This window comes from Vicia villosa, linkage group LG2 (genome assembly GCF_029867415.1).
Source record: "Vicia villosa cultivar HV-30 ecotype Madison, WI linkage group LG2, Vvil1.0, whole genome shotgun sequence".
Classification (NCBI taxonomy): Eukaryota; Viridiplantae; Streptophyta; class Magnoliopsida; order Fabales; family Fabaceae; genus Vicia; species Vicia villosa.
Window position 1 is genome coordinate 147,745,924 of NC_081181.1, and position 11,209 is coordinate 147,757,132.

Genomic DNA, 11,209 nt, shown 5'->3' on the forward strand with positions numbered 1-11,209 from the left:
TTGCAAAACAGGTGAATTTGTAGAGTTAAACATGAGAGCAACTCTAAGTCTCCAAGGTATAAGATATATTAGTGGTGAAAGGTTTTCGTAAAAAAATATGTTGATTTAAATGATATTGTTTTACCTGTTGTAAAGATGTCATCAATTAGAACCATGTTGAGTTTGATTGCTACTCTTGATTTAGAGGTTGAGCAAATGGATGTGAAAACGGTTTTCCTTCACGGTGATTTGGAGGAAGAGATCCACATGAAACAACCCGATGGTTTTCAAGTTAAAGACAAAGAAGATCATGTGTGTAGATTGATAAACAATTTATATGGGTTGAAGCAAGCTCCAAAATAGTGGTTCAAGAAGTTTGAGTCTGTTATATGTGATCAAGGATACCAAAAGACTACTTCGGATCACTGCGTCTTTGTTAGAAAATTTTTCAACGATGACTTCATTATTTTGTTGTTATATGTTGATGATATTCTTATTGTAGGAAAGAGTATTTCTAACACTAACAAGTTAAAGAAGCAGTTGGAAAGTCATTTACCATGAAAGACATGTGAGCAGCTAAATAGATTCTCGGCATTAGAATCATGCAGACAGAATAGAAAAGAAATTTGGATGTTACAAGAACATTATATCGAAAAAGTGCTGCAAAGATTTAAAATGGAAAATTCTAAGGCAGTAAGCACTCCTCTTGCTACTCATTTCAAGTTGATTTCTAATCAAAGTCCTTCAAGTGAAGATGAAGCATTTGATATGAAACGTGTTCCTTATGTGTCTGTTATGGATAGTTTGATGTCTACAATGGTGTGCACAAGATCATATATAACTTACGTTGTTGGTAAAGTCAGTAGATTTTTGTTAAATTTAAGTAAAGAGCATTGGAATAGTGTACAATTTTGAGGTATCTTCGTGATACTACTTCTGCGAGCTTTATTTTGGAGGAGATAAACCTAATCTGGTAAGGTACTTTAACTCTGATATGGCCGGAGACATTGATTCCAAAAAGTCCACTTTAGGCTACATGATTAAATTTACAGGGGGAGTTGTGACTTGACATTCCAGATTACAAAAGTGTGTAGCATTGTCTAGTACAGAGGTTGAGTTCATTGCCATTATCGAAGCATGCATAGAGTTACTATGATTGAAGAATTTTTTGCAATAGCTTGGTTTTATTCAAAATAAATGTGTTATTTGTTGATAGTCAAAGCGCTATTCATCTTGGTAAGAATCTAAATTTTCATAATAAGTCCAAACACATTGATGTGAGATATCATTAGACATGTGATGTTTTGGATGCTAAGTTGTTCGAGTTAGCTAAAGTTCATACAAATGATAATGGTTATGATATGATGACTAAAGCATTACGAAGAGGGAAGTTTGAAGCTTCTTGTGATATCGTCAGATTGTCAATTTCTTCCACATATTTGTGAGAGAGAGAGAGAGAGAGAGAGAGAGAGATTTGTTGGATTTGAGCTCCCTTCTTATGTGGAGAAAGTCCCAAATATGAATATTTAATTTGTCTCACTTATTTAAGTGGGAGGGTCGATTTAGGATGAAGAGAGATAGAGAGAAAAGAGAGAAAAGAGGACAGAAACCTATTATCGTTTTTCTGCGACCAGTCTCACTAAATCGACGATCTCAAATTCGTTAACTGTTCAATCGAGCTCAAATTTGAAGGGCATGCTCGTAACACTTATATCTAACTTTTGACCGTCGGCCACTGTAATTAGTCTGGCCTATGAAGGTTAGGTCGTCGGCCCCTTTTATTAGTCTGGCTTATGAAGGTTAGGTCATCGGCCCCTAATATTAGCCTGACATATTTCCACCCTTATAAATGATTTTGTTGTTAAGAATCCGGTTATATCCATAACCACTTTTTATAATCGTTTATGGACTTTTTCACCGGTTTTGAAGGTCATATTCGATTTTAATATTAAAATTGGGTTTGAGAATAAAAATCTGACTTTGGAAAATAAAAATATTTTAAAAAATGTTTTTTTTAATTATTATTTTGTTTATTTTAAGAATTTTTTATTTTAAAAAAAAGTTCAAAATTTTTTTATTTTTAGATTTTTTTTAAAAAAATTTAAAAAACCAATAGTATTTTTTATTTTCAGAAAAAAATATTTCTTTTTTCAAAAAAAATTTAAAAAGTTTTTTTTAAGATTTAAAATATTTTTTAAAAAATATACTAATTTAATTTTTATTTTGGATTGGATATCCAAAAAAATGTATTTTTTTTAAAACAATATTAAAAAATATCCAAAATATGAAGTTGATCAAAACCATACTAATAATTAACCAGTTTTTAATAACTGAATTTAAATATGAATATGAATTATCCAAATAATTGATTAATTTAAACACTCCTACACATTGCTTTAAATCACGTCACGATACTTGTACGGGCTCACTAACTCGGTCAACAATTATATTTCTTCACTCACAATCAGGGCCGACCCAATCAACACAGAGACCCCGTTCTAATTTTGAAAATAGACCCAAATTTAAAATATAAATACAACTATAATAATTAAAAAAGACACATAAAAATTACATTTATGTATTAATCAATAATCTATTTAATTAAAATTATTTTGAATTTTGATCTATCACAATTTTTATATGTATTGAGTTTTTATTATAGCATTTTTTGATTTATTGAATTTTTAATATAACATTTTATTTATTTCAATTAATATTTACGGAAAAAATATTGGACCTTTTAAAAATGTGGGGCCCCTAAAATTTGGGGCCCTGTGCTGTAGCATTTCCTGCACATGCGCCGGCCCTGCTCACAATGTATGCATTAAGTTTATTTTTCTCTATGAAAAATATTGTATCTTTTATTAATAACTAAAACAGCTAAAAAAATAAATTAAATAAAAATAAAAAGTTGACAGATTTCCTCCCATGATTTGTCATTAGTTAGTGTATACAAGGTGACCTTTAGGGCTAACAATTAATCGAACCAACTCAAAAATAGTTTAAAATTTGATTCGAAAATTAAATCGTTGAACTAGGTTCATGAACCAAATGAGTTGAATATGAGCTAAAAACTAAGTTCGTTAACTAAATGAGCTGAACTTAAACTATACATATAGTTCGACTTGTTAAGTTCATAAGTCAACTTGATTATATATGAGATAGATTATATTGTATATAAGAGTAGGTTTAAATATTTTCTCCATATCTTAGTCCATATTTTCTTTTAGTCCAACAGGTTTAATTGATAATTTATATACTAAAGTGAGCAAAATATTTCTACAAATAATTATACAAATAAAATCATTGTATAAATTCTAATCTAATAACTTTTATTTTATTTTTATTAAAAAAATATTAATTTAAAATGTCATATATATATATATATATATATATATATATATATATATATATATATATATATATATATATATATATATATATAGGGCATATCATATGAGAATGTCATATTTATATGAGAATGAATCTGAACCATTGGATTTTAAAATAAATGGTGGAGATTATGAGTGAATCTTTTTTTCTCTCTCCTACATTTTGAAATAAATGTTGTAGGAGAGAGAAAAAAAAGATTCACTCATAATCTCCACCATTTATTTTAAAATTCAATGGTTCAGATTCATTCTCACATTCTCATATAAATATGGCATTCTCATATAATATGCCTCTCTCTCTCTCTCTCTCTCTCTCTCTCTCTCTCTCTCTCTCTCTCTCTCTCTCTCTCTCTCTCTCTCTCTCTCTCTCTCTCTCTCTCTATATATATATATATATATATATATATATATATAAAAGAAATAAACTTTAAAAATTACTTTTAAGTCCGTGAAACAAACGATTTAAACCTAACGAGTTGAACCGAGTTGTTCGTGAACTTCTAACGAGTCGAGTTTGAGCTAAAAAAAGTTTGTGAAAAACTCGAACTCGACCTATTCTTAACGAGTCGAGTTTGAGCTGAAAAAAAGTTCGTGATGAACTCGAACTCGACCAATTCTTAACGAGTTGAACTGAGCTGAGGCGAGTTCGACTCAAATCGAGTCATTTTCAGTCCTCTCATTTTGTGAGAAAAATAGAACCTATTTATACTATAAAATTAGTTTAACAAAATAAGAAGAAAATTAAATGGGATTCAAATAATTAATCAAGAATAATCAAATAAATTGATTCTTTCTAAAAATTAATTATTTGTTCATCAAGATGTGAAAAATACTTAAAATAAAACAAATAAAATTTCCTTTTTTTTTACTAAAAATGCATAAAATAATGAATTAAAATAAAAAATAATATTTTTTTAAAGAAATTAATAATAAAAAGCAAAATAATTAATAATTAAAATGTAATTTTTATGATATTTTAATAAAATAAAAATAAAAATGAAAATAAAATTAGAAACAAATAAATGGAAAAATAGCCAAAAGTGGGAAAGGTAAGATTCAAACTCACGACCTCTCGCTCATACCTCCTTAAACTCAAGTCTTTATCAGTGCCAATTCACTTATTCAAAATAAAATGGAACAAAAACTCCAATAATGGTAAAAGACCCAGACAAAATTGGGGTATGACAAGTTTCAGTTTTGGTTTGGTTCTAGAACTGTTTGTGCATTATGGTTTGGTTCACTAACCAAACATAACAGTTCGGTTATTTTAGTTTCACTTTGGTTTGATGTTTCAGTTCAGTTCTTGAATTTTTTGAACAACCCTACCTAAAACCTCTAACCCTTGCTAACCCTCATGATGTCTCTATCTCCATCTGACCCAAATGAATAACCATTCACTTGAAGAGTACCCAGAGAGATCAAATTCTTTCTCAATTTTGGAACATAACACACCTCACTCAACATTTGCATACTACCATCCTCCAATATAATTTTAATTTACCCATTTTCAGTGATGATACAAGTTTTATCATCGCTTAAATAGACAAAACCAAAATCACCTAATTTAACATAGCTGAATCACTCTCGGTGCAGCGTCATATGATAGGAGCATCCAAAATCATGGATCCAAGTATTAGTGCACTTTGCAAATGAAACGCAAAGCAAATCCTCTTCACTGCCGGAACTATCAATCTAAACTACATTTGCTAAACTACTATAGTCTAATTTGTTTGGACAATCCCTCTTCCAATGACCAATTTACTTGCAGCCATAATATTCTGCTATTTTTCTGTCCTTGGACTTTGACCTCTTTTATTTCTAGAACCCATTGCCTTGCCCTTGCCTCAACAACGGTCTTGACCTCCCTTGTCAAACAAACCTTCACCTGAACTTCCTCCACCTTCCTTTACACTTTGGTAACGTTGTGTATGTTGCAAAAAGTAGAAGAAATATAATCCAGCGTGATTATTTTCTTCCCGTATGTGAGAGTGGTCACCAAGTGATCATAAGAGCTTGGTAAGGAGCACATCAAAATAATGGTTTTATCCTCATCATTAACCTTCACACCAAGTCGTGTCAAATCAACGAGGATGTTGTTGAAAGCGTTGACATGAGCCTATAAATCGCCTTCTTCCTAATTGTACTGATTTTCCAATTTATCCTAGAAATCCTTCGAAGTTGTGAGGTCCAAGATATGATTCATCAAATCATTAGAAACACAAAGTCTTAATAAACCTGTTGCCTTCTACTTCATCTCGTTCAAATCAATAGTTGCGATGTCCATAGGTTTCTCATCACGAAGCGCCTTCAGTAAACCATGTTGAGTCAATAGATCTTTAATCCTCTTTTGCCATAAACTGAAATTGTATGTTCTGTCAAACCGAATTACTTTAAATTTTGCACCTCTAGGATTAAGTGTAATCTGATACCAATTGTTGGAGCATGTACACAAATACATATCAAAGTAGAGAGAAGCATAGAAAAGTTATGTTCATGCAATTTGATTAAATTATCTATGTCTGTGACTATAGAGCAATTATAGTATTGTCTTATTGGTTCATTTTGAATTACACACATTAGAGTATTAGTGTTAAGCATATATAGGAATACTAATGATCGAGATTATAATATATATATATATATATATATATATATATATATATATATATATATATATATATATATATATATATATATATATATATATATATATATATATATATATATATATAGATTTGCATTTAAAAGAATTAATAAATTTTGCAATACACATCAAGTCACTAGCAAAGTAAGAAAACTAGTTCCAATTGATAAGAATATATTTAATATATAGCAGTACTTAAAGGTTTTAGTATAAAAAATAAACAATACTTCAGGGTTTACTATATATGTACACAAACTTGGAAGTTGGAAATTGGAAATGAACAATACCCTTTTAATATTTCTCTTATTTTTCCAGGAGTTAGGCTGTATAATACTACTCCCTATATTGTAATATAGTATATCAATTATATGCCTCTTCATATATAGTTATAGATCTTCACTTCCATGTATCAATCTGGCAACTGGAGTTGGAAGTTGAAGTAGCATATTCATGGTCATGAGTTTCAGATTTTTTAGACTCATTTGCTAGCAAAGCAATTTGTTCAGCCACAATATTGCAATAACTGGTTACTGTTTCCTTGGAAGCTTCTTGATCATGACTTAGCTGAGAAGCAACATGTTTGTCAAATACTCTCCAATCCTTTGATTGCTCCACTACTGCTTGTAAATCATTGTTACCACTATAAAGCATTTGCATACTTTGTTGCTGGTGCTGGCTATAATATTGTTGTTGTTCTTGATGAGTTATTGAATGTGATGATGATGAGCACTGCAAATTAGGTATTTTAGGGCTTTCTAGTGGTGGAAGTTGGAGGAAATTGTTAGCATCATTAATGGATATATTGTATTGCATTTGATTCAACTCTTGTTTGCAAGGATAGTGTTGTTGTTGTTGATGTTGTTGTTGGTATGATGCATAAGAATGAGAAGAAAATACTCGGTTTGGTGTTTCAAGCTCTTGCATGAATGAAACTTGATCATCATATCCACATGGTGACTCATCCATCCTCCTCATTGTTGTAGCTATTCTTTTCTTGAACACTTTACACACAGCCCATCCTTCTTCCTGAAATTTAACTTTAATTTATAATCGCAATAGTTTTAAATTTCGTGATGAAAATTGTGGCCGCTACATATCAATTACAATTGAGTTTCGTGCAATGATATGTATAAGGTAGGCGTTCGACTCGATAGACAGACCTGATATCATTTTTTTTTTAAAACTCATGAGTCCAATTAAAGTCTGAGCAAAACTCTGTATGAAATGGCTTAACGAATGAACTATTAGCACATGCAGTATTCGAACGTGAAACCTAAATATAAACGCACTCCTAGGTCTCAAACATTCACCACGAGACCAAACCCTTGAAAAATGTTAGTTATGTGCTTATTAGTATTATTTTTACCTGAGGTGTAGTTCCATTTTCATTAGTTTCTAAGCGATATTCATGCATGATCCAATCAGATTTCTGTCCATTAGGAGCTCTTCCTTTATAGAAAACAAGAGTCTTTCTCATTCCAATCAGACAAATATTGTTAGAATATATTGCTTTGTCTCTTCCTGTGGCTTTCCAGAATCCTGCTTTTGTAGCTCTATTTGTACGACTACTAGTTGGATATTTCTTGTCTTTATGACTGAAGAAAAACCATTCAGTTTCTTCATCACTTCCTATTTTGCATAACTCTGAATCTCAACACAAAGAAACTAACACGTATTAGTATCTTGTAGATCAAATCTGAATCAGTGTTGTAAATAAATAATCAAGTACACGTACCTTGTAGATCCCATGGCTCGATTTTATAGAGATCAACATCTTTAATGATATCAAGATCAATTCTTTTTGAAGCTATCTTTTTCCGAAGGTAGTGATCAACAAGTTCTTCATCAGTGGGATGGAATCGAAATCCAGGAGGAACGTGCGAGAAATTGTTCATATTCAAATTCAACCTGCATGCATGCATATATATTTATGGTAAAATTTGAAAAATCAACACAACAAAGTTACATTGTAATGTGATGTGATGGATTGATTATATTATACTAACTCTAAGTCCATTCTTTGTAAAAAATAAATAAATAGTAAATTTGTTCGAAAAAAAATGGAAGCAATAGTAAAGGACACTCCATATATGTGTTAACTTTATTTTTTTCCTTTAAAAGAAAAAAGACAAACTAAACTTGTAGCACACAAAAGAGAAGAAAGAGAAGGCCCTTTATTACAATGCAATGATGCAAAGCATGAATTAGTTTAATCAGCTTTATAGGATATACCAAACGTTTAATTAGTCTAAAAAATAAGTTGGTAGTGGAGCACTCACTACTACATAAAACACTTATCACATCGGTTGGTTGATCGAGGTAACATAGAATATTATGATAAGTCTGTCACATTTCACATCGGACGAGTGGCCGAGAGGAAAAACATTTTATCACCTCGATCGGTAAGTGAACAACGGAAGGGAAATCTAAGGTTATGAGTGGTGAGGCAAAATGATTCAATAGAAGCTAATTATACAAATATTCAAACATTTAAAGAAAAATATATCATGCAGATAAAACAATATGTTAGGCATGGAAAGAGCTTAATTAATATTGTCTGGTGTGAAACAAAAAGGAATAAACAGGGAAAAGTGACAGCATGATTTAACATTAGGTGTTGATGGACAATAAACTCCAACAAAACACACAGACATGAAAGTCAGGTCAAAGATCTTATATATACCTCAAATGGCATTTAATTAGCATTTGACTTTATTATACTTTAGTTCATTTAATTTGGACTTATGCTAGTATATATAGTTTAAACTTTATATAAAAATCAAAATACATAATCAAGAGAAATTTGAAAGCATTAGATTAATATATAACCTTGATTTGCTTTCCTTAGAAGGTTTTGTAGATCTGATGAAAGAAACCTCTTAATTTGCAGCACAAATTCAAGAGATATATATGCTAGAATCAACAAATCAAGAAAGAGCTAAAAGTAAAAAATCAAACCCTAGGAATAGAATAAATTGAGAAAGTGAAGGAAAAAGAAGAAAATGGATATATTGAATAGGTAGGAAGCAAAAGCGGAAGAGAAGAAGAAGATATTTATAAAGATGAGAGAAAAGAATTACTCCAATAAAGTGTTGCTATCAAAAGTTTCTCTCTCCTAATCTATTGAGTTGGAGCTAGATTACTGGGAAAGCTTTGAGTTCATAAAAAAAGAAAGTAGAGAGAGATATTCCACCCACCAGCAACTGATGATGACGCCAAAAGAATGATTAATTTGGTGTTAACGTTTGAGGTTGCTGGGCCCATGGCCGGGACCGAAAATAAAGTGAAAGAGAATGAAGCAATCAAACCGTGAGCACGAATGGACATTCTTTATTAAGAGGGAGGAAAAAAAGAGACAAAGATTGTATTGTACTACTAGTAAATGTCAATCATAGTTATAATCCAATGCATTAATCTCTTCCAAATACATAATCATATACACTCATTCATTATAATTGGTGATTAGAAATCATAAAATGGATGGGTTTTGCTGCTAATATGGAATAATCTTTATCTTTAATAGTTGATGATGATGATGGTGGTGGTGATGAAGAAGAACTCTCGTAACGGTCATTAAGGATCTGCAAACACTTTAATGTTCAAGTCAATTATTTTAAATTGGCCAACGGCCCAATACGAACGGCCCAAGTTGGATGCTCCTGAGGCGTTGGTTTTTGGGGATCTTGATTTTGTTCTTCACTATCAATTGGTACACCTTAAATGGGAGTTTGAGTGACAATGTCTTGAAGATATTCTGAATTTACTTCGTCAGAAGCAAATGCATCAATCGGTCTTGGAATTGAAATGGATTCTTCTTCAAAATCAATGTCTTTAACCTTATTTCTCTCCCAAACTCAATATCCTCAAAGAATGTGGCAGTTCCCATCTCAAAAATTAACTTTAATTTGGGATCATAAAACTTATAGCCCTTGGATCGTTCAGAATAACCAATGAAGTAGCTTATCATTGTTCAAGGATCTAATTTCTTTTCATTTGGTTTATAAGGTCTAACCTCATGCAAACATCCTCATATATGAAAGTGATTTAGACTAGGCCTTTTTGTTGTCCAAAGCTCATAACGTGTTTTGGTAGCTGATTTAGTTGGTACTTTATTCATAATGTAAGTTGCAGTCTTCGTGCCTCTCCCTAGAGTGAGTTCGATAAGTTGGAATGATATAGCATCCTTCTTACCATAGCCTTAAGAGTTCGATAAGTGACCCTCGCATGGTGTATTGCGAGACAAGTCCATAGTATTAAGAAAATATAGATTATCATACACCATAAGAGTACAAGTTATAATAATATATGAATTAATAGATAATCCAAATTGATTATTTCCAAGAAAACATTCATAACCAAAATATTTCAAACAAGGAACAAAAACTAAATTCCGTCTAAATGACGGCACAACAAAAGTATCAAATAAATTTAAATGATGACCAATACTTAATAACAACCTAAAAATTCCATATTACCTCTACTTCTATCGACTTGCCATTTCCAACATAAATGCGTCTTTCAGCATCATTTGGATTTTGATGACTCAAGAATCCCTACATTGAAACACTAATGTTAGTAGTAGCAGCATAATATACCCACCAAGTGTTTCTAGCTAGCTACTGAAACTAAATTTGCCTCATGTCATGCATGATACTTAGGACATTCCTTCTTGACATGTCCAGTTATGCCACAAAAGAAACAACCATTACCCTTATTTCGCTTTTTCTGTATCGGACCCTCAGCAGCTTCATTCTTTACATCCTTGTATTTCTTCCTTTTACCCTCGCTTTGAGAGGTACTTGCCAAGTGAGTTCTCTTTGTCCTATGTTGCTTCACCCTCTCTTATTCTTGCACACAATATGAAATGAGCTCGTTAAGAGACCACTTCTTCTTTTGGCAATTATAACTTAGATTTAATTGACCAGGTTGTGTAGGAAGAGATATTAACACCAAATGCATGAGTAAGTCATCCGAAAACTCAAGCTTTAGTGTCTTAAGATTGGAAGAAATGTTAGACATTTCCATAATGTCTTATATTTCCTTTGAATTTATATTTTATAGAAATCAAGATTTGAATGAGTGTGTTTGTTTTTGCCTTATCGCTTTTAGAAAAGCACTTTTCAATTTCAGTAAGGAAATCTTTGCCACTTGTTATTTCTTCAGATATAGAACCCATAATGGCTCTGGAAGGTCG

At 31.3% G+C, this 11,209-nt stretch overlaps 1 protein-coding gene across 1 annotated transcript; it reads right to left on the bottom strand.

Moving 5' to 3' along the window:
• Positions 1–6,189: 6,189 nt before the first annotated feature.
• On the bottom strand, positions 6,190–9,019 carry LOC131647000 (NAC domain-containing protein 7-like). The gene is made up of 4 exons (XM_058916916.1): positions 8,845–9,019; positions 7,751–7,923; positions 7,382–7,659; positions 6,190–7,041 (listed from the first exon to the last, which is right to left on the bottom strand). Exons 2-4 carry the CDS (start codon positions 7,908–7,910, stop codon positions 6,412–6,414), a joined length of 1,068 nt encoding a protein of 355 aa, XP_058772899.1. The 5' UTR covers positions 7,911–7,923; positions 8,845–9,019; the 3' UTR covers positions 6,190–6,411.
• Between the last annotated feature and the right edge of the window lie 2,190 nt (positions 9,020–11,209).

Coding starts and splice junctions, on each gene's coding strand:
- LOC131647000 (XM_058916916.1), bottom strand. CDS start 7,910: ATGAACAATTTCTCGCACGTTCCTCCTGGATTTCGATTCCATCCCACT. Junction 7,660..7,750: donor CGAGCCATGGGATCTACAAG/GTACGTGTACTT, acceptor GTTGAGATTCAG/AGTTATGCAAAATAGGAAGT. Junction 7,042..7,381: donor AAAATGGAACTACACCTCAG/GTAAAAATAATA, acceptor GTTAAATTTCAG/GAAGAAGGATGGGCTGTGTG.